This window comes from Schistocerca piceifrons, chromosome 5 (assembly GCF_021461385.2).
Source record: "Schistocerca piceifrons isolate TAMUIC-IGC-003096 chromosome 5, iqSchPice1.1, whole genome shotgun sequence".
Classification (NCBI taxonomy): domain Eukaryota; kingdom Metazoa; phylum Arthropoda; class Insecta; order Orthoptera; family Acrididae; genus Schistocerca; species Schistocerca piceifrons.
The window spans coordinates 261,773,750-261,799,043 of record NC_060142.1 but is presented as its reverse complement, the minus strand read 5'-3'; the positions used below and the strand labels follow the sequence as shown (position 1 = coordinate 261,799,043).

The window sequence follows — 25,294 nt, the reverse complement described above, 5'->3', positions numbered from 1 at the left end:
TTTAGGGAAGGAATTCAATTATTACTGGTCATGGAGTGGTGCTAACTGCAACCAGCAGCTTCCGACGAAAGGTTATAAAAAAAAGGTATGGGTTTGGTGATAGTAAACAGTGACATTAAACTTTCGTTCAAATTCATTAACAAAATTAAATTATGTAAGATACTGAAAGGTATACTCAGATACCTTGTTAAGACTTGTCTCAGGCAACTAGGAACGTCAGTGTAGCTTAGTTCTCCAGTGATTATCCCAATTAATTTAAAGTGAGAGAGTGAGTGAGAGAGAGAGAGAGAGAGAGAGAGAGAGAGAGATCTTTAAATATAATACAAAAGAAAGCCATCTCTACAAATCCATTGGCAACACTATTAAATCTTGAAATATGTCTTGCACTTAAGTGTATTTGCACACATGTACACACATAGATTCTCACATGTATCAAGATAATATACCAAACATCTGGAAGGGGCGAGTTGACTGAATGAAATATTTTATTGGAAGAATTTTGGAGAATTACTATCAGGAGAAGTGTGTAGGAAGATACTGCAGAAATTCAGAGATGATTTCCTAGTGTCACAACCAACTTTTAAGTCAGTTGAGGACAGTGATAGAGCTACCTGGAAAGCACTAGGAATAAAGAGCAGAAAGAGAAGGTCCTTCTCGAGACAAGCTGCTAAGCAAAAATTTGGAAATCCAATATCTTAGCCGGAATAAAGATATCTGACTTTTTCCATCATATATTTAAGGACAGTATGCACAGACTCCCTGGTCTGGTGGATAGATTTATCGGCAGTTGATGTGGAGGTAACAGGTTCGATTCACAATAATTGCTCAAAAAATTCCCACACAGAATGGAAGTATTTTACATTTGTAGTTACAAACAGTCCTGACCTTACTGACTGTGTCATACAGCAACACACATTAATGATCATGATTTTATTTATTATAATGTAAGAAGTCCAAAGTATATAATCAACTAAAGAAAATCAATCACTGACATCAGTTTAAACAATGGTCAAATAGAAATTGGCCATATTGTGCGCATTTGGTGTCACCCTCATGAGGTCTCTCATTGTGCATGTGGATGAAGATTGCAGTAGAAGGTTGAGAGACTGCATAGCACCACAATTGCAAAAAACTGAGTCCACAGAAAGACCCCACTTTTATAGGTTGATCTTGTATCTTGAGGTATTGGAACATAGTCTGTTGAGCGCTTTCCATCTTGTCCACTTCTCAGAATGACCAGGAGGAAGCTCTTTCTTTGAAACCATCCAGTTCTCCAAATGTTGACAGTTCCTCACCACTTTGTGGCCCTTGCTTGCTGTTATTTTCCTGTAAGAGCTCTAGCAGTTCACAAGAATCTCTTTAGCAGCTATCTCACACCTAATTTCAGGAAGGGCTATGCCAGGGGAGTTTATATACGGCGTAGGTTTTAAACGAGTACACAGCGCTAGGTTGTTAGTTTTCATGGTGCTTGGGTGAGCTCTCCCATGCAGTACCTGTCAGTTTGTGCACTATGTTATTCCTGACAGACACTTTTCGTTTCATGTTCAATAAACAGAGCTTCTTATAAGTAAGCATACTGTCCAGAGTCACTTGCAGATATTTTGGAGTCAGACAGTGTACAAGAGAAATTCCTCCCAGATGATTTGAAGGGTTTCAGCTACTTGTTTATTCGTGAGATGGAATACATGGGTCTGAGTTTTGGTGAAGTTAATAAATCCACTGAGAAAGCTAGGAGAGTATTTATGATAGAAAGAGCAGGTAAGCAGTTGTTAGCATCCTACTTAAACTATGAGTGGACATCATTTACTTCCACCCAACTGATGAGGTCTGCCACGAGCTAATTCCATGGAACTAATTCCATGGAAACATCTTGATCGCTAAAAACTTTATTTTGACAAATTTTGAGTAATCATCATCAGACAAAATAAGCTTAGGAAAGCTCATACAAATAAGTTATACAAGAGAAACATACAATCTCATGTGCAGTTGCTGTTGGGCATATTCGCAAAAGATTTATTTTGAGACATTGCACGACATCTTAAAATAACATCTTTTGCAAATATTCCCAACAGCAATTGTTCAAAAATAAACTGGAAGAGTTGAAAACAAATAAGTCGCTAAGTCCGGATAGAATCCTCTCCCCTCCATAAACCATGGTGTGGAGGCTTGCGTGCCTGAGTGACAGCCGTACCATAGGTGCAAGCACAATGGAGGGGGTATCTGTTGAGAGGCCAGACAAATGTGTGGTTCCTGAAGAGGGGGCAGCAGCCTTTTCAGTAGTTTCAGGGGCAACAGTCTGGATGACTGACTGATCTGGCCTCAAAACATCAACAAAAATGGCTTTGCTGTGCTGGTACTGTGAACGGCTGAAAGCAAGGCGAAACTACAGCCGTACTTTCTCCCAAGGATATGCAGCTTTAACGTAAGGTTAAATGATGATAGCACCCTCTTGGGTAAAACATTCCAGAGATAAAATAGTCCCACATTCGGAACCCCAGGTGGGGACTACTTAGGAGGATGTCAGCAGAAACAAAACTGGCATCCTACGGATCAGAGTGTGGAATGTCAGATCCCTTAATTGGGCAGGTAGGTTAGAAAATTTAAAAAGGGAAATGGATAGGTTTAAGTTAGATATAGTGGGAATTAGTGAAGTTCAGTGGCAAGAGGAACAAGACCTCTTGTCAGGTGAATACAGGGTTCCAAATACAAAATCAAATAGGGGTAATACAGGAGTGGGTGTAATAATGAATGAAAAAACAGGAGTGTGGGTAAACTATTACAAACAGCATGGTGAATGCATTACTGTAGGCAAGATAAATATGAAGCCCACACCTACCATAGTGGTACAAGTTTGTATGCCAACTAGCTCTGCAAATGTTGAAGTGATTGAAGAAATGTATGATGCGATAAAAGAAGTTATTCAGATAGTTAAAGGAGACAAAAATTTAATAGTCATGGGGGACTGGAATTTGATTGTAGGAAAAAGAAGAGAAGGAAGACTAGTAGGTGAATATGGACTGGGGGTAAGGAACGAAAGAGGAAGCCGCCTGGTACAATTTTGTACAGAGCATTACTTAATCGTAGTTAACACTTGGTTTAAGGATCATGAAAGAAGGTTGTATATGTGAAAGAGACCTGGAGACACTGGAAGGTTTCAGACAAATGATATAATGGTAAGACAGATATTTAGGGACCATGTTTTAAACTGTAAGACATTTCCAGGGGGAGATGTGGACTCTGGCCACGATTTATTGGTTATGAACTGTAGATTACAACTAAGGAAACTGCAAAAATGCAGGAATTTCAGGAAATGGGTTCTGGATAAATTGAAAGAACCTGAGGTTGTAGAGAGTTTCGGAGAGAGCAATAGGGAACGACTGACAAGAACTTGTAAAAGAGATATAGCACAAAAAGAATGGGTAGCTTTGAGAGACGAAATAGTGAAGGCAGCAGAGGATCAAGTAGGTAAAAAGACAAGGGCTAGTAGAAACACATGGGTAACAGAAGTGACATTGAATTTAATTGATGAAAGGAGGAAATATAAAAATGCAGTAAATGAAGCACGCAAAAAGGAATACAACCGTCTAAAAAATGAGATTGACAGGAAGTGCAAAATGGCTAAGCAGGGATGGCTAGAGGACAAATGTAAGGATATAGAGGCATATCTCACTAAGGGTAAGATAGATACTGCCTACACGAAAATAGAAAAAAAAAGAGACCTTTGGAGAAAAGAGAACCACTTGCATGAATATCAAGAGCCCAGATGGAAATCCTGTTCTAAGCCAAGAAGGGAAAGCAGAACGGTGGAAGGAGTAGATAGAGGTTCTATCTATACAAGGGCGATGTACTTTAGGATAATATTATGGAAATGAAGAGGATGTAGATGAAGATGAAATGGGAGATACTGCGTGAAGAGTTTGACAGAGCACTGAAAGACCAGAGTCGAAACAAGGCCCCAGGAGTAGACAACATTCCATAAAAACTACTGACAGCCTTGGGAGAGCCGGTCCTGACAAAACTCTACCATATGGTAAACAAAATGTATGAGACAGGCAAAATACCCTCAGACTTCATGAAGAATATAGTGATTCCAATCCCAAAGAAAGCAGGTGTTGACAGATGTGAAAATTATCGAACTATCAGTTTAATAAGTCATGGCTGCAAAATACTAACATGAATTCTTTACAGACGAATGGAAAAACTGGTGGAAGCCGATCTCGGAGAATATCAGTTTGGATTCCGTAGAAATGTTGGAACACATGAGGCAATACCGATCCTACGACTTATCTTAGAAGATAGGTTAAGAAAATGCAAACCCATATTTCTAGTATTTGTATACTTAGAGAAAGGTTATGACAATGTTGACTGGAATACTCTCTTTCAAATTCTGAAGGTGGCAGGGGTAAAAAACATAAAAAACAGGGAGCGAAAGGCTATTTACAATTTCTATAGAAACCAGATGGCAGTTATAAGAGTCGAGGGGCATGAAAGGAAAGCACTGGTTGGGAAGGGAGTGAGACAGGATTGTAGCCTATCCCCAGTGATATTCAATCTGTATACTGAGCAAGAATTTTGAGTAGGAATCAAAATCCATGGAGAAGAAATAAAAACTTTGAGGTTTGCCGATGACATTGTAATTCTGTCAGAGACAGCAAAGGACCTGGAAGACCAGCTGAACGGAATGGACAGTGTTTTGAAAGAAGGATGTAACATGAACATCAACAAAAGCAAAATGAAGATAATGGACTGTGGTGAAATAAAATCAGGTGATGCTGAGGGAATTAGAGTAGGAAATGAGACACTTAAAGCAGTAGATGAGTTTCCCTATTTGGGAAGCAAAATAATGATGACTGTAGAAGTCGGTAGGATATAAAATGAAGACTGGCTATGGCAAGGAAAGTGTTTCTGAAGAAGAGAAAGTCGTTAACATCGAGTACAGAGTTAAGTTTCTCAAAGAATTTGTACGCAGTGTAGTCATGTACGGAAGTGAATCATGGATGCTAACTAATTTAGACAAGAAGAGTATAGAAGTTTTCGAAATGTGGTGCTACAGAAGAATGCTGAAGATTAGATTGGTAGACCACGTAACTCAGGAGGAGGTATTGTATAGAGTTTGGGAGAAGAGGAATTTGTGGCACAACTTGACTAGAAGAAGGGCTAAGTTAGTAGGACATGTTCTGAGGCATAAAGGGATCACCAATTTAGTATTGGAGGGAAGTGTGGAGGGTAAAAATGGTAGAGGGAGACCAAGAGATGAATACACAAAGCAGATTCAGAAGGATGTAGGCTGCAGTAGCTACTCGAAGATCAAGAGGCTTGCACAGGATAGAGTAGCATGGAGAGCTGCATCAAACCAGCCTCTGGACTGAAGACTCTAACAACAACTCTGTCCTCTATGGCACTGGCACCTTATTTAGCTTGCATTTATTGTGAATCTCTCACATAGCACGAAGTCCCATGCAAGTGGAAAAAAGTGTGGGCCCATAAATTTATAGACCAATACCCGTAACATTGGTTTGCTGCAGAATTCATTAACATTTTCTCTGTTCAAATACAATAAATTTTCCTGAGAACGGAAAGTTTCTATCCATAAATCAGCACAGATGCAGAAAGCATCACTCAAGTGAAATTTTCAGGTTGCCATTTTCTGACACAGTATCCTGTGAACCATGGATGAAGCACAATAGGTGATCCCATATTGCTAGATTTCTGGGAAGCATTTGACATGGTGCCCCACTGCAGACATATCATTAAATGATACGGAAAAGATATGTGTGTGGCTCGAAGACTTCTTAAGTAATAAACGCAGTACATCATCCTCAATGGCAAGTGTTCATCAGAGACAATGATATTATCAGAAGTGCCCCAAGGAAGTGCGATAGGACTGCTCTTCTTCTCTACGCAGGGTGAATCACCTAAAACTTGCACCACAAACAATGCGGAAATGGAAAGTGGTACCGAAGTGTGGCTTTTCACAGATTGAGTTGGTAGTCAGGGGCTCATATTGTTAGCCAACAAACAGATTGTAATAATACTTGAGAGCATTGCAGCTTCCTAGTCACTTTGTGTGTGTGTGTGTGTGTGTGTGTGTGTGTGTGTGTGTGTGTGTGTGTGTGTGTGTGTGAAAAACCAACATGCTCATAGTGTATGGAGAGTGTAGGAAGAATGAAGTTCATTCTAGTATGGTGCATGTGGCAAGATATTCGAACAGATGTCTCAGCAGTTATTATCTTCAACCACGAGGAAGTGGTATGAGTCAGGCAAGTGTTCGATGCATTCTCCATCAACAGTGGTTCCACTGCAATTAGGTCTCTCTCCATCAAGAGCTGCAGGGAACGATTATGAGAATCTTGTTAACTTCTGTATATGGGCATTAAGACAAGATACTCCAGAGTATCATGTATCTTGTTTAATGACGAAGCCACATTTACCAATTGTGGCCAGGTAAACCACCAAAACATGTACTATTGGTTTGCTGACAATCCCTGTTGGCTACGTCAGGTGAAACATCAGCGTCCATTGTGTGTAAACGTGTGATGCAGGATAGTGAACCATCAGCTCATAGGCCCATGTTTCATAGGTGGAACACCGAAAGTGCAAAAGTATCGTAGCCTCCTAACAGAGCCATCTTCTTCCATGGGTTCTAGAAGACATTTCTTAGCAGACTAGGAAGAAACTGTGGTACAGACATGATGGCTGTCCAGCCCATACTGTGCGAAGTACTACAGCATGTCTTCAGTAATTGTTTCCAAATCTTAGGATTGGATACGGAGGACCTTTACTTTGACCAAACTGTTCCTCAGATTTGACACCTGTAGATTTTTTTCCTGTGGGGAAAGCTGAAAGATACTGTCTACAAGGACATACCAACTAAAGCCAATGACATTCAACAACGTATTACTGCAGCCTGCTCAGACATCTCCATTGAAATTCTAACAAGTGTGGATCAGTCATTCCATATCAGGTGGAAGGGTGTATTTCCACTGCCAGTGGTCATTTTGAACACATCCTGTGATGAGCAGTTGTCTTGTTACTGTTCAGAATCCACGTAACTAATGTATGCACTTGTGTTGTTCTTTGGTGTGTATTGTACAAGTATCAGTGTGCGCACTTTTCAGAATACGTTATTTTGTAAACAACTCGCACTAGAATCCTGCAACAAACACCACTGACACAATTTACCATACTTTTAGTTTGTTAATATCAGAAGGCCTTGTTCCCTTTAAAAAAGTATGTGTTTACACAAAAAATACACTTTACAGTTATTGTTACATTCTGTTTACTGGCTAACAAGTCCCTGACTATCCTTCACTCTGCGTAAACCACGCATCTCGAGCACTTTCATTTCCACAATATTTGCGGTACAAGTTAAGTGATTCAACATGTACACATGAATGATCTGATGGACAGGGTGACTAGCATTCTGTGGCTGTTTGCTGATGGTGCTTTGGGGTACAGGAAAGGGTCATCACTGAGTGACAGTGAGAGGGTACAAGATGACTTAGATAAAATTTCTAGTTGGTATGATGAATGGCAGCTAGCTCAAAACGTAGAAAAATTTAAATTACTGCAGATGAGTAGGAAAAACAGTAAATAATGTTCAAATACAACATTAGTAGTGTGCTGCTTGGCACTGGCACATCAATTAAACATCTAGGTGTAACATTGCAAAGTGATGTGAAATTAAACAAGCATGTGAGGATGGTTGGAAGGTGAATGGTTTACTTTGGTAGGAGAATTTTAGGAAAGTGTGGTTCATCTGTACAGGAGGTCATGAACAGAACACTAATGCAACCCAAACATTGAAGCAATTCAGAGGCACGCTGCTAGATTTGTTACTTTTATGATCACTCAACAAATGAGTATTACAGAAATGTTTTGTGAAATCAAATGGAAATCCCTGGATGGATGACTACATTCTTTTTGCAAAACAAAATTGAGAAAATTTAGAGAATCATGATTTTAAGTTGACTGCAGTATGATTCTACTGCTACCAATGAAAATCTCGCAAAATGATGTCTGATCATTAAAATAGGAGAAATTAGGGCTGGTACAGAGGCATACAGACAGTCGTTTTTCCCTCTCTTTATTTGCAAGTGAACATGAAAGGAAATGACTAGCAGAGGTATAAGGTACTTTCCACCATACAACATATAGTGGCTTGCAGAATATGTACGTAAATGAAGTAGTAGATGTTGAACATATAAACACTAAATGATGAGAAACAAAGCTTAAGACCAGCATAAAATATGCTAGCTTGGCAAAGCAGTTTATGCATTCTTTTACAACTTTCCAATTCGTTGACATACCTGCAAGTTCTTAAGCAACTCACTATAGAAAGGAGCTACATGTATAACAGTGTCTTTATTATCTACATATTTATTTTGCTATTTCATTCAGGACACCATGACTGCTCATTCTTTGGATGATTTGCATAACAGTAGCACAAAACTCTTCCAGAGAAGGAAAACAAAGTGCAGGTATTTGTTGTTTCCTCTTTGGTAATAAGTTGACGTCTGGTTGCATTTTAACAAGATTGAAGAAAGTACGAGATCAGACTTCACGAATATATTGGCACGGCTTTTTGGTCAAGGCATTTTCAGTGTGTTACAAGTTATGTTGCCATAGAAAATAAACGTTAAATTTTGAGTTATGGAAGCTTTTCCTGTAAAGATTAAATATCAAGTCATGATGAAAAGTTGCTGTAAGACTTGTTCCACATGAATGTTGGGCTGATATGATTCCTTGATGTCCATAACCAAAAATTATCATTCATTTGATCTCTGGGGCACTACTAGCCTGTTTTGAGTTTTGCTCATATTCAAGTGAATAACATATGCATATACATCATCCTCATAACTGGTATAAAACAAAAGACACATGCCATGCATGGTTCATATATAGCTTGATCAAATGAGTGTCTCGAAACTTGTGTCCACAAATTAAGAAATTTGCACAGCTGTTTGAAGCTCTGCCACATATGTACATTTGTGTTTTATAATCCATTTCACTTTGAATTATTCCCATGTTGCAAGCCGCAGTATGGAAATGTGGAATTCAAAATCAGCACCTTAGTTTCCGATTGATACGCGACACACAGGCACACACTAAAAGCTTTACACACAGACACACACTAAAAGCTTTTGTGCTACTGGCTTATCACTCTTTATCTGCTTTAAGTACACCACTCTAAAATATACCCATCTGCAGATTTGTGTGAGAGAGTGAATTTGAAGTGGAAAGCGAGCAGCAGCTCATACCCTACTGATATGCAGTTTTGGCAATTGTTTCCACAACAGAATGTCCATTAACATATTATGTCTCTTCTATAGCTTCCATTAATCCACATTTGCCAAGAAAAATTAATTTTAGAAGCTCCATTTTTCACGGGAGAAGGAGAAAAAAAAAAAAATTGTTTCACACATACAGACATTTTGTCACCTACAGTATCTACCTATGTAAAGATGACCCTGAATAAAAAAGACAACCTCCCCCTTTTTTTTTTTAAGAGACTTCTTCAGAAAATTTTATTCCTAACTTCTTGAGACTAATCAAAAATACAAATTGTTTTAATGGCATCATCATTGGTGAACTTCTGGAAAGTATAGTGGAGATTTAGTATTCACTCAAAAAATTCATGTCTGAACTGGTGTGTCACACACACACACACACACACACACACACACACACACACACATATTTACTTTTTGTTAGTGTTGCCTTTAATGTCTGGCAGCAGTATGGTGCTTCAGGTACAGACTTGGGAAGAACGCTATCATAGTTTCTTCATACTAAAATCTTTTGTTCTGATGGAATGGCACTGATGACGTCATTGTTTAGTCCCTTAAATTCAAAACAATCAACTAATCATCCTGATGGAATGTTTGACTTGCAATGTGATAAGTTTCACTGCACCTCTTTTCTGTATTCTGTGACACTAAACTATCTAGTTTAGCAAACATTAACACATAATTGAAGAATAATTTACATCACTCTCCCTTTACACTGCAGGTGATGACTTGTTACATTGTGTCCTTTCCTGCCTTACAGTACGATTTCTGAGTGTGTTAGACTCAAACTGTGTGTGTGTAGGAGACAGGATATTTTGTAACTGAGCATTATTTTTTTTTTTTAACAAAGTGTACTGACTGTCCTTGTGGGACTCATCTATTTAAACATCTTGCAAGTAGTGGTTTCCTGGCATCAAGGCATAGGCAACTGAAAGGGAGAGGTGTAACTTCTCATATTATAGCTGCATTTTATGAATTCCTGCTGGAGTTCATTCAAACTGTTGCAAATTTAGAGTAAAAATGTCTGATATTTTTATATATCATTTATACAAATGACATTAATATATCCGAAGATTCTTGAAATATTAAAACTACAATAACTGGAAGATCAAATAATTCATAAATGTAGACAATACACACTAATACAACATCAAATGGTGACCTTGCTGGAAAAAAAATGAGGATATTAAATAGAGCTTCTAGAATTCTAGATTTACTCTTCTGCTGTCTAGAAAGTCTAGAGAGAGTATTTAATAAAAAATGCAAATAAAATATTAAATCAAAAGGTTAAGTGTGGGGAAAAAATGCATTACAGATCATAATCTTACCAAAAATAAATACAACAGACACCGAATATGAGCTTACAGCAAGAATTGAAACAAAAAGACAATTAAGAAAATTATAGAAGTAAGAAAGCGAGAGAAAATGTGAGAAGTAATCCGTCACTCACAACCAGGGGCCATGTTTTTAGAACAGGGTGCAAAAGCTGAAGGTTCAGTATCTTCTGCTGCAACATCGGGTTGGCCCCAGTAGTCCCAGTTTCAGGGAATGGAAGTACTCTCTCTTTTATTCAGTCATTAACACATGGGTGCAGCTACTACTGAGCAGGAACACCTTGGATAATGAAAATACTGACTGCTCAGGTCACTACCAGAAAATATTGTGTGACGATGGGCAATGCAAAATTCTTGTTGGAAAGCATTTTGTTACTGCTGATATTAGTGATACGCAGAAATCTCAAATGTGGTTAGTTTAAATACCACCAACCATTGCCAGCTATAATTTAATACTAAAGTATCTATTGTAAACGTATGCCCACACCTTTTTGTTAGCTATTATGTCCAATGTACCCAATTATACCTTGAGCATTAAGCTCATACCTCGAACTGGTCCCCCCGCCAGGACTTGGGATTCGTGATGCTATTGCAACACTGCATGGCATCTGTTGATGAAGGGACACTCGAGGAAGGCATAGCGTCTTACTGCAATAATACCATTCCAATTTTTTATCTTCACAATATTCTTGGCAGTGTTGCTGTAAATATTTGTTTGCAGCATACACAGTATCATAATTACTTCATACAATAAATTTAAAAGAACTTATACAGCTTGTCCTCTCACTTGCACGCACAAAATGACAAACAGTATAGGAGACAGAGAGAGATAGGAGATGGTCGGTGGTGGTAGTAGTAGTGGTGGTGGTAGTGGGGGGAGACCAAGGGTAGGAAGCAGGATGTGAGGACATCCAGAGGGAAGCGAGACGGAGCTTGGGTGGGAGGCAAGGCATGAGGTGAGACGGAGCTTGGGTGGGAGGCAGGGCGCGAGGCGAGACGGAGCTTAGGAGAGGTAGGTTGGTAGTAGGTGAGTTTGAGAATAGGAGAGTGGTGGGATGGGGCAGGCTGGATGTGGGAGATGTAGTGAGGTACAAGCAATGGAGGAGTTGGCAAGGAAGTATAGGGGGAGGATTAGATATATTACACAGAAAGGAAAGCATATTGGTAGGAGAGCTGAGCACAATGATAGAGTACGAGGGGTGGGGGGGTGGGGGGGGGGGGAGGGAGAGGAGGAGGAGGTGGTGGTGGAAGAAGAAGAGGAGGAGGAGGAGGAGGAGGAGGAGGAGGATCAAGGGATAGGGACAGTGGAGCACTGCAAACCCATTAGTTTCTCTTATTGCAGATGTGTAGCATAAAACCCACCTTTTTTTTTAGTGAACATATTTTAGTAACTAATCATCATTTCATTTCACCATACATAATATATTCTTTGACACACACACACACACACAGATATATATATATATATATATATATATATATATATATATATATATATAGTTATAATAGAGGGAAACATTCCACGTAGGAAAAATATATCTAAAAACAAAGATGATGTGACTTACCAAATGAAAGTGCTGGCAGGTCGACAGACACACAAACAAACACAAACATACACACAAAATTCAAGCTTTCGCAACAAACTGTTGCCTCATCAGGAAAGAGGGAAGGAGAGGGAAAGACGAAAGGATGTGGGTTTTAAGGGAGAGGGTAAGGAGTCATTCCAATCCCGGGAGCGGAAAGACTTACCTTAGGGGGAAAAAAGGACGGGTATACACTCGCACACACACACACACACACACACACACACACACACATATCCATCCACACATATACAGACACAAGCAGACATATTTCTGCAGACATATGTCTGCTTGTGTCTGTATATGTGTGGATGGATATGTGTGTGTGTGTGTGTGTGTGTGTGTGTGTGTGTGTGTGTGTGTGTGCGCGCGAGTGTATACCCGTCCTTTTTTCCCCCTAAGGTAAGTCTTTCCGCTCCCGGGATTGGAATGACTCCTTACCCTCTCCCTTAAAACCCACATCCTTTCGTCTTTCCCTCTCCTTCCCTCTTTCCTGATGAGGGAACAGTTTGTTGCGAAAGCTTGAATTTTGTGTGTATGTTATATATATATATATTAAATTTTACATTTTAATAAGTAGTGTGTGAAGAACGTATGTAACATCATCTTGTTACATATGCCCCACTTAAATCTAACCACTTTTAATTTACTTTGTTATAATTATCGCTACTGTACTTTAAATTCATTAAGATGTGTGTGCAAAATTATAAACCCATTATATTCCAATGTGAGAGGTGGAGCAGAAAGGGTGTGGAATAAAAACAGTAGAGGACTATAACATATAAATGAATCATTAAATTTGTCAGATTGTTGAGTCAGTTATATGCAGCTTCTGTACTGTGTGTTTTATTTTTGAATACTATCTAGTACCTGGCTCAAATCTCAACCCAACAATCCTTTTATAATACAGTGCACTAAGAACATACAGATATTAAGCTGGTTTACCAAATTTGATAAGAAATATGAAACCACACACTTACAACCCATTCATACCATACGTATAATAAAAAGAACCTAGGAAAGCTGAACACTGCTTATGGAGATGGACAAAAGGAAAATGTTAAAAGTGAGATAAAGAATGTGTGTTAAGAATTTCTAAAGTTGGCAGTAGTAATGCTCATGAACAGAAAAACTGAGGTGACAGATGGCAAAAATGTGCAGGAACACCATATAAAGACGCAGAGGCTCTGCAAGAATGACGATTACATAGATATTATGCACTAAAAGGGGTGTTATGATCTGGTGAACTCTTTCTGTGTTCTTAAAATGTAAAACACAGCAAGTCAGCCACAGAATGGGCCTGCAGTATGGCTACAATAAGTTTTTAAGTGGTGTCGTAAGTTAAAAAAAAATTACTTTACCTATGTGTCTGTTACCTCAGAACATGATTAGGCATACTGAGCGGCGGTGGAATGTATTTTCAAAGAAAATTAGCAGTTTGTCATGCACGTACAGACATAAATGTATGATATAGTGAGTTTGGTACATCATATTGCCCACAAGGTCTGAAGTCTTTCAAAGTGTTGTTATTTGGGTACCATGTTGGCTGAGTATACAACAGAAAGGAAAATCAAGAGTATGATTGCTATGAGCAACTTTTGTGTTATTTATAGGTTGAAAGTACTAAATTCCTATTAACTATCATCATAGGAGATGGAACTTAAGTGTACCAGCACTAGTCAGAAAAGTGAGTGGGCAGTAACACCTTAGCTTGTCATTAAGACTCTCAAACTTTTGTATTCAAACATGGGGATGAAAGATCAGTAATGGCTGAAGACTACATGAGTAAGACAGAACATTTAATGTCATCATACTGCTATCAGCAGATGGAGATCTTCATTCAGTTGCTTTTGTGCTGTGCTGTTATACTGCCCATTCATCTAATGCTGTCATAATGCATACGGAATTTGAATTCCTTCAACATACGCCCTACTCTCCAGTTCTTGCAACTAGAAATTTTTACTGTAACAAGGGCAGCGATATGAGCACTGGACGGAAAGTTTTTCTAATCTAATGAAGAACACGAAAACCTTGGTACATGAATAGCTAGTCACAAGTAATTATTTTTTAATCCCCTCACTATCACACACTTCAAGAGTAATGTAATAGGTGTTATATGACATGAAAATTGTAATGAGATATTTAAGTAATAATAATCATGACTTATGTGGGTACATTGTGCAACCAGTCACTAATTTGAATTCCAGTCATCAAGCCACTGCAGCTCATCAAATGGAGGTGTTACAGAAACATTATCTGGCTGGCTAGACATTAGAGTCTTGGGAGTGCATTGCCTTGTATGCCTTGTTTGAATAATGTACATTTTGCCCTGCCAAGCATTGAAATACTTACATTCTTGGTACAAAGTACAACAAGATGTTGCACCTCTAAATGTACTAACCACACTTCTTTCCATAATATGCTGTTGAACATTTGATGTTTAGCTTGGATTAAGATGCTCTCTACAATTTTGTATTTGTGCCAAATGGACATCTATGAGAGAAGCTTTGCTCTGAACAATGTATGCTGATTATACTTTTTTTTTTTTATTTAGACTATATGGTGTGTTGTCATTATTCCTGCTTGTCAATTTTACTACTATTATTAATCCTTATTGGCAGTTCACCATTCCTATTTTATTACTATGCTGGCCAGATTATGTAGCTATCTGGAACTTAAACTATACCAGGTGTAAAAGTATGAAACCAGAATTTCTTTATAGAAGGTGCTAGCCATCAGTGTAGGGCCTGTGAGACTGTGTCTGCTGTGCCACCATCTGCTTCCTGTTAACAGCTGATGATGAATGTCAACACACAGTAACCCAAATTCCATATATTGGCATCCGTTTCAAACCTGTAAAAATGTCTAGTTTTGTGCCTACAAACTACTATTTGCAGACAGCATTGGTTCTCTGTTATCATTTGAAGAAAACTGCTGCAGCATCGCATCGAACACTTGTCGAAGCTTTCAGTGAACATGCTCTTCGGAAAAACAGTGGTTTGAGTGGTTCAAAAAATTTAAAAGTAGTGATTTTGATGTGAGAAACGACAAGCGCGGGAAACCACCGAAACACTTCAAAGACAACGAATTGCCGGCCTTGTTGGAGAAGATGATACTCAAACTCAAACAGGAATTTGTGGAACAATTGAATGTGATGCAGAAAGCCATTTCTCTTCAGTTGAAAGCTATGGGAAAGGTGCAGAAAATGGGAAAATGGGTTCTACATGAACTGAATAAAGACAGCAAGCAAATCAAAAGATCACTTGTGAAATGCTGCTCGCCAGATACAAAAGAAAGTTGCTTCTCCATTAAATGGTGACAGGTGACGAAAAATGGATGTATTTTGAGAATCCAAAGCATCGTAAATCATTGGTGAATCCGGGCAAATCATCAACGTCCACTGCAAGACCAAATCACTTTGGAAAGAAGACATGCTCTGTGTTTGGTGGGATCAGAAGGGTGTCATCTATTATGAGTTGCTAAAACATGATGAAACCATAACACCAATCGCTAACAATAGCAAATGATTCATTTAAATCAAGCATTACATGAAAAATGACCTGAATACAGAAAAAGGCAACACAAAGTCACATTGCTCCATGATAACACCCCATGACACACAGCAGAACTGGTCTGGGAAACATCAAGGCGTTCAGTTGGGAAATACTATGTCATGCAGCTTTTCTCCAGACTTAGCTCCATCCGTTTATCACCTATTTCCATCACTGGGACATTCTCTCACTGAACAATGCTTCAATTCATATGAAAATATACGAAAATGGCTCGCTGACTGGTTCGCTTCAAAAGAAGATCTGCTTTTTTGATGTAGCATTCACAGCCTGCCAGAGAGGTGGGAGAAATGTATAAATATCAGTGGAGGTTGTTTAGAATAAAGTATTATTTATCAGTTTCCACCAACAGATGTGTAATTATTGCAAGCAAATTCCAGTTTCATTCTTCTACACCTGGTATTTTAGGTGGAATTTAATTATGTTTTCCTGGAGACATATGGAGAATCAACTTTATCTACAATAAGGATAGAAGTCAAAGTAATAAATTATCGAACGTATATTTTAGGTTTTGTAGGGATTAATGTCCTATGATGTATTACATAAATTAAGAGTAATATTATGACATTTTAACACAATACAAAAAAAATTTTATCTGAGACTCCCTCTTCGTGTACTATTTTTACATAGGAACATGGTATCATAGCTGCAACCCAAAACTAGTAACAAACAGAGAAATAAGAAGTAATAAGTATAGCTGTAGAACTGTTATTGCCAGGAGAAAATCATTCCCAATTACTGATATACTAGTAAATCACAATGGCACACACTATCACAACTTGAATGTTAACTGAAGGTGAATAACACCTGTTTCCATGTGGCCCATGACTGTATTTAGGAACCATCAAAAATGCCAATTTGTGAACTGCGAGTACTCAAAAATGATTATCTCTACTTCTTTCAGTTTCAAGTTGAGGATGGTTTATAGTTTTTCAAGAAACATGGGTATCTACTTTACTGTGTCAGCTACAAATGAAGTTCACCTGCAACATATATTATACTTTTAATTACCTATAAGAGGGCTGAACAGAAAAAAAAGCAGCAAGGATTTTTCATAGAAAGTATAAAGTATACTTGATCACATTATTCTCCTATATGACCCCCCTCTGTTGGTATTACAAATGTGGGTTAAGCTCTTTAATTAACGAGTGAATGTGAAGAAATTTAAGCACTATTTTTGCTCTGTACAGGAAATTGTATACATGTCATGTTATCAATCAGTTAACTGATTTTTGCAAGTCCAATGTGCTGCCACCTTTCAGGCTGGCTGGTTCTGCAGTGTTTTAAGGTACTCCTATTAAAACTGAATTTGTGCAAAACTGTAGCAGTTTCTGGGACCTGTTGCACAGTTGGATGACACAGTAAATACACAACAGACAAAAAAAAGGCCTGTATTTAGTTTCCAGTTTGAAATATCACACAGTAAGAATAGAGCATCAACAACATTTAGGTACTGAACAAAAATTTCTTTTCAGCAAAAATGAGAAATCCAGTGCTTTCCTCAATTAATTATTGTTGTTATAATTTCTGTATGAAACATATACAGCATGTGAAATATACATAACTGGGCAATGATTGAACCTGGAGCATATATGTTTGCAACAATTTTTATTCTGACTAGAAAATTCTACAGATCTATATCACACTGAACAATGTGCCAAAATCAATCCTTTTGATCAACAAGAAACAAAGTACATATTGCTTAACAGAACTCAAGTGAAGTGACTGCATTATAAAAGATTGCACTTTAACCTAACACATCAAAAGACAAACCAAGATAAGACACACAAAGAAACAGTCCTACCTGTATCCCATGTCCTCCTCATATTGCCCATTACTGGAGACTTGGTAGATTGGTTGTGTGCTTGAGACAGAAGGAGGCTGTCCTAGAGACCTAGACAGAGCGTTACCTAGGATCTGGAAAATCATTACACAAGAAAGTCTTACTATTGAAGTAGAAGATGCTCCATTTTATATATATTTGTCAGAACTATGTTATTAATGAAACAAGAAAACAATTTACCAAACAGACCAGGCTGAAACCTAATATTTAAAACCTAAGTTTTGTCCACAAAATAGAGTAAACTAAAAACAAAGTCATCAAAATTGATATTCATCTGACATAGGCTTTTACTTAGGACCTCCATATTTTATTGCTATGTGTTGTGTGTTGCCTGCTATGATGTAGTTACTGCAATTACTAGCTGGCAATGTGTGGGTCAGAAGTTTGATTTCAGCCATCTGCAATCATTTTTCATTTCTAGAATTTTCTGGAATTTACTTATTTATGGAATATTATAATTTAGCAGAACATTCTATGTATGTATAAACAGGAGCATTGTCTGCTGCCATAGGCAATAACTCCACATGCGCTTTTATGCGTGATCTTTAAATGCATTTTTAGTGTGAAGTACTTGAGTGTGTGAGTTGCATTTGCATGTAAGTGTGTGTGTGTGTGTGTGTGTGTGTGTGTGTGTGTGTGTGTGTGTGTGTGTCTCGAATTCCATTGAAGGCCTTTCTGGCTGAAAGCTTACTTGTTTGGCAGTCTTTTTGTTGTGCCTATCTGCAATCTGTCCGCTTTAAGCTGAGTAGCAATCTAACCTTTTGCCTAATACTGTCCTTATTCTACCTCGGATTTTCCACTGTTTAGTTATGTTGTTATAACTGGTACCCCAAGCCTGGCTTCTATATGACATTTTTACCTCTGACGTCATCAGTGCCTTGTCTCCAAAACGGCTATGCAAAAACTGTCACCTTCTTGAGAAGGAAGCCAAATACAAACAGCCCTGGAAAATCACCTCAGTGCCATCAGTGAAGAACCATGCTACACTGCCATTAGACAGCCCACTGGAGGAATTTATTATACAGCTTCCTTTACTTCCAAGTTCTACCAAGGAACAGTCAGTGTTTGTTGGCCATTTTTCATCAATTTTGGGCACATTAAAACATGGATCGGAGACAAGGAAGAACACACAATCCAATGTGAAACACTATATCATATACCAAACACTGAGGACCATCCCCCCGGGCCCCCCTCAAGCCATCAGTCAGTATTTATATAGTTGTCTTCCACTGAAAAAAGTTGAGAAGATACTGTGAGAGTACACGATTCAGCCCTCCAGCCCTAAGAGACTCTTTGGCCCTCACAAAGATGAAACACAGCACATGCCATTTTTATGTTGATTAGTGGTAGCTGAAAAAAAATCACCAAAAAGTATGTATACCCATTGGCATAAATTGATGACACCTTGGAAATGTCTGAGAGAGCAAAGTATTTTTCTATTATGGATATGCAGACTGACTACTGGCACTCACACTATGGGGAATGGTAATGCCTGACTGCACTACAGCTAGGCTGATGTGGCAGACGGCCTGTGAATGGGGTTGCAACCTCAAAAGGGATAGTGAACAAAGAAATAAATAAACATAAATAAAAAGTATACCTATGGAGATGTTATTTCCAAGAAAAATATTTCATCAGTTACACACACACACACACACACACACACACACACACACACACACACTTCTCAATGGTGAAGATTTTCATAACACCTAACCGCCTTAGCATGTTCCAAGTTAAGCTATGTGGTTTGTGCAATGCTCAAACCACCTTTGAACGAACAATGGACTAACTGCCTTAAGACTGTAAATGGATAATGCGTTTTTACTACCTAGATGACATTCTTGCTTTCTCAAAGCTATTTGAGGAGCAGTTAAGCTGTTTTATAACTGTGTTGAAATGCATCCATGATACACTTCTCTGCCCAATTCCAAGAAAATTGCCTGTTCATTACCCCAAAAAATTGAGAAAGTCTTATGCTATTAGTTAATGGGAAGGAAAAGGAAAGGAAAAGTCACAACAGAATTTCTAACTCCTAAGTATTTTCATGATGTGAGAGGTTTCCTTGGAAGGTGCTCTTACAGACACTTCATAAAGAATTTCAGTCACAAAGCATGGCCACTACATGAACTGCAGCAGGGAGGCGCAAAATTTATTGGAATGAGGTGCAAGAAAGATTTCTGTATCCTTAAAGAGGCACTGACATGTTCACCACTCGTACTTTTGGATGAGAACACTGCAATGGAGTAATGCTCCAATGCTGTGGTTCTGGGATAGGTGTATTTCTAGTACAAATCCAGGAAGGCACTGAAACACTAATTACTTACACCTCTAGAGTACTCTCCCAGTCTGAGAAGAGTTATTCCACAACAGATAAAGAGTGTCTTGCAGTTGTTTGGGCAATCAGTAAGTTTCGACCCTATTTATACAGCAGACCATTCACTACTGTGACGGGTCACTTTTTTATGCCTAATGGCCCCCAATCAAGACAACTGGCAAGATGGGCACTAAAGCTTCATAAAGATGATTTTCAAAGTAGTAGACAAAAATGGACACGAACATATGGACACAAACAGGAGGATAAAGACATTTTTGATAGAATCGAGTGGAGGAACATTACAGTGCTAGTAATGTCACACTGCTGCCCCAACTAACAATGCCTCTGAACAAAGGGAATAACAGCTTTACTGAAGACCACAGACATCTTAGAGAAAGAATAGCCATCAAAGCAGAATAGAAGGTAATGTGTGGCACATTGTATAAAAGAAATTATGACTCAATGGGCCAAAAATGATTTGTCATAGCAGCTCATTTACGGCCATTCATATTGAAATATTTTCACAATGCTCCGACATCAGATCATCTGGGATATGCAGAAACCCTTTATAAAATTAGAAGGAAGTATCCTTGGCCAGATCTTTACTGGTCTGTCAGTGACTGTGTAAGCCACTGGAGGGAATTTCAGCGACCAAAGCACGTGTCTCCGTTACCCCCACAATATCAGGTATCAATTCGCCCTGCAGTTGCTCCATTTCATCGGATTGGAAATGGTATCTGGTGGAGGTTTCCAAAATCGACAAATAGTATAAATGAATAATAGTGTGCACTATCTCACTCCTTATGCAGTCACCAAAACTATACGAGTGCCAAATTTTCAAAAATAAGCAGGTTTCCTATAGAAGACATAATTTGTAAGTGTGAAGCATCATGTGTAATAATCTCTGATCATGCAAAGTTTTCAAGACAAGACCGGTGTCTTAAGTACTTTCACGATGCAGAACTGTTTGCATGAAGACAACTGCCTACCACCAGCAGACAAATGACCTCACAGAACATTTTAATAAGGCATTAGCAGATCTGTTCTTGATAAACACTGCTGCCTGACAGGGAGACCGGGACATTACTGCGTGTAATGCTATTTGTATACAACACAGCAAATCAAGATACAACAGGTTTTATGCCTTTCTCCTGATCCACTGTTGAAAAAACAATGAATAGTTTGCTTTCATTTCAACCTGACAATACTGAGAATGGCTACACCAAACATACTTGTTACCAGAACTGAAGAAGCAATACAGCTGGCATGCATATGGGTTTTGGACATCTGGGATAAGGAGCATGAACATGAAATGCCAGACACTCTTCCGTAAGCTAAGACCTAGGCAACGTAGTATGGATTTATACTGTGTTAGGTCTAGCAACTAGAACAATGATTAAAGCGCTATTGTGATCTAAATTGAATCCTACAATCCTTGTCAGACACTGCCATCAAAGTCGAGGGGGGAGTTGATATGCATTGACAAGACAAAAGCCTAGAGATGTAGTTCATACCCTTCACATGAAATTCTATCATAGTCCTGAGGCTCAGATCAATGATAGGAGCTCCCCATACAGGGAACAGAAGAGCACTCATCTGTTCCCCATAACTAACTCCATGTGAGTTTTCTGGTAACTCCTAATAGCTTGGAGCGACAAAATTTTGTCACAAAAAAAAGGTTATTGGTGGTGCAAATAACTCCAAACAAGATTTGTGTGTGTGTGTGTGTGTGTGTGTGTGTGTGTGTGTGTTTGTGTATGTTTTACTTGTCCAAACTCGCTGAGCTCAGATTTTAAGCAAAATTAACTGGATTTATTTTAATTGTTTATCTCTGATTTTCTTATTATGAATATAATTAAGTGTGTAGTGTAATTAATATGTATCAGCAAGGTAAACAATGATATCATTTACTTATGTAGTGACTTACATCTAGGGCATGAGCCATAGCTCTTGCAAATGAATCAGCATCTTCTTTACTGCTGAAGTTCAGTCCATACACTTGTTTATTGTCCCTCCATTGATGGAATGTTGCAGTTGCTTGATTGTACTTCAGACCTTTCAGAATGGCACAGTTAATAACAACCTATAGAAACAAAAAAGATACAGTGCACTTTATTTGTTAAGTTAAGCATTTACACAAAGTATGTGAGAGGGGTAAATGACTAGACAATTTATTAATGAATAGAAAATCAAAATGAATGCCTTACACAGCAATACTGCAAGATACAAGACAACAGTAGTCCATTTGAGAGTTAAGCAAAAGGGCTCATCTCAAACAATGATAAAAAATAGCACACCGCATATACCCTGACTCTATTCATGATCAGGATACAGATCATCATATTAATATTTTTCTCTACTAAATTCCACGTCAAACTTTATTTTGAAGCACTTGTTTCCAGTGTTTCCTTACTTGAATAGGAGGAGGACCCAGCCATAAGCAGAGTATGAAGCCACACTGTTGCAGTACTAAAAAGCGACACTTGTTGTTTTGGTAATGACTGCAGTATAGCTGTTCAACCAAGTGTTTGAGCTAATGTAACTAGTGATGTTAATAGTGGAAATAAAACCAAGAAGAGAAAAGGGAATGTTTATTAATGGAACTAACTGATGAATAAAGTTTTGCTCAGCAGCAGAAAGGAATTTATTTTCACATCTGGACAAGTGATCTCTGCAAAGACTACTTTCCATGATGTCCACAAATCACATCTATATATGCCCAAAATGCATGTGTGACGTGCACTTTTCCCATGAACAACAAATATTCACTGTTGAACAGTATTTTGCCAATAAAGCATATGCACATGTTGTAAACACACCTCAATGGAAATATCCAGATACCACAGTGCTGAACAATTTAACAATAATGAACATCATCAATTTCCAGTATACTCAACAGTTGAAGACAAGACAAGCAGCAGTCAACCAATTATCTTGGCAGACAACAAACTGGCAAAGGTGACTGATATGATACTGTATTCACCTTCCAAAATATTCAGGAGATTATCTGTCCAACCTCAGATTTCATAATGTAGTTGTGAAAAAGCTAAGCAGAAATTAAAATTTCACACATATCTTGCTCTCAGTGTGCAGGAATTAAAGTTGCAGATAAAGAAAACCATCTAGCATACTGTGGGCTATATGGTTTTGGTCATTTGTTGACATCTATGGAATCACAGTACTTGATATGTTTTCTTCACTGGTGATGTACGAGTTCACCTTAGTGGATATGTGAAGAGTCAAAATACAAGAATTTGATAACCGAAAGCCCACACATCTTTCAGGAAAACACCCCCCATTGTCAGAAAATTGGTGGATGCAGTGCCGTGCCATACTGCAGCATCAAATAGTGGGCCATATTTTCACTGAAACTATAATGATCAATGTTGTGTGCCAAGACATTATTACATAGTTTATTTTGCTTCTTGAGGCATATGAAAATTGCTGTTGGTCACTGTGGGAGGGTGCCTCTTCTCACAGATCTATTACTTTGTATGTATCAGTTTATAGCGATTCAAGTCTTGATCAGAATAAGAATTTCACAATAATGCGGCTATGGCCATACACGATCAATGGGGAGGGATGGGAATGGGTTAATGAAACAGAGTTCTAATTCCTTCAACATGATGCAGATTTTGCTGTAACACAAAAGAAAATAAGTAATATGGAAGTTATTTACTCAGACAGATAATGAGCTCAAACCAAAACAGAATAACTGAGTAAAGAATCGTTTGAGAGTCATCAAACTTTTGAGAGTCATCAAAATCAGGATTGAAGTCTTTATAGATTTTAAATTACAAATTAAATGTTACTAAAAAGAAGGGGAAAATTATTCTATTCTATCATGGTAGGGTGCTACAGCAACCAGTTTCAAGTTATTCCAGAATAAAAACAGTCTTGGTTGCGAAATTATTCACTATCAATGATGCATTTCAGCCTTTTGGGACATCATCAGATAGATAGCGTAAAGATAGCTGGATATGTAACCCATCTATCATAGAGTCACATAAAATGGAAGAATGGATGCAACCAACATATCCAGTTACTGTTGAGTCCATTTTCCATTTTATATGGCTTTATGATGCATGGGTTAAGTATCCAACTACTTTTACACAATCTGATGTCGCCCCAAAAGGGTGAATTGCATCACTGATATTAAATAATTTCACAACCAAGACCGTTTTTATTCTGGGATATAAAGAAGGGTATCAGTGTCAATAGATAAGCGGAAAGTGAGGACTGCAAGGCACCGCAATTTTGGTTTTAAAGACATGAGTGTGCTGTGTTTTATTTGAGTGACATAGCCACAAAAGAAAAAACAAACAGTCCATAAAAGGGAAAAATAGGCCCTGCACTGCATGATGTTATCTTCCCAACAAAATAATTTTATAGAAGGTAAATTATAGCAGTAAAAAAAAAAAATCAGTTGATAGATCATCACATGACATGACATCTGTCCACTGCACACATCTGAAAAATTACGATAAAACAGTTTCAAAAATCTCTCTCTCTCTCCCTCTCTCTCACCCCCCCCCCCCCCCCCTCTGTAACACACACACACACACACACACACACACACACACACACACTCTCTTTTAGAATCTTGACCCCTCTCTTGGACTAATTTCTCCAAATGCTCATGATCAACACTCAGGCCTTTGCATCACAAAACTACTAAGTCGTACAACACAGAGCTGGGATGACAACTGCATTCGATCTACTCAGTCTTTTTCAAGAAACCAGAAAAGGTAGAAATTGGAACTTCAAGACCATAAAATGAAGCAGTTTTACTAATGATGTACAGAAATAATAGTTAATCTACTGTCTAAGCCACAGGGAAAAAAAATAAAAATAAGGAAACTAACAGTGCTAAAGGTGAAGTTATCTGTTAATAAGAGATGGGTAGAAAAGAGGATTAATGGTTTAATGCATCAATGGTATCTAAGTCAACATCAACAAGCATACTCATAAAATTATATAAAAAAAGCAGGGACAGCTAAATTAAAAAGAGTCATGAAAGAAAATTTTTCCATAACACAGAAATAGATGCAGACATTACAAGTTACTGTATGAGACGAAACAGAAGTACAATGTACCACAAAACGTACAGTGGCAAGAATATTATGTTTGGTAGCTCACAAGATGACAATAAGCAGTTATTATACTGGCAAATCACAACTGGGAATATAAAATAAAATAAATAAATAAATAAAAAAGAGGTCAACTGATTGCTGTGTTCTATTATTTGCAAATTTGTAAATGGATTGTCGCTAAGATATTGTAAAGTGAGGATGATGTCACTGAACTTTTCGTTTAAGATATCAGCAACCAGAAGAGGAAAAATTAAAAACACACCTT

At 38.1% G+C, this 25,294-nt stretch overlaps 1 protein-coding gene across 4 annotated transcripts in view; it reads right to left on the bottom strand.

Annotated features, from left to right (window-relative positions):
- Window positions 1-25,294, bottom strand: part of LOC124797962 (protein enabled) — a 190,569-nt gene that overhangs the window by 14,143 nt on the left and 151,132 nt on the right. For 3 of the 4 annotated variants that reach the window (XM_047261120.1, XM_047261122.1, XM_047261121.1), the window contains 3 exons: window positions 21,864-22,019; window positions 17,581-17,693; window positions 11,171-11,272 (listed from right to left, as the gene is read on the bottom strand). In XM_047261120.1, coding sequence (XP_047117076.1) covers window positions 11,171-11,272; window positions 17,581-17,693; window positions 21,864-22,019 — 371 coding nt within the window. The remainder of the gene's footprint in view (window positions 1-11,170; window positions 11,273-17,580; window positions 17,694-21,863; window positions 22,020-25,294) is intronic. The other variant, XM_047261123.1, reaches the window with a different exon arrangement.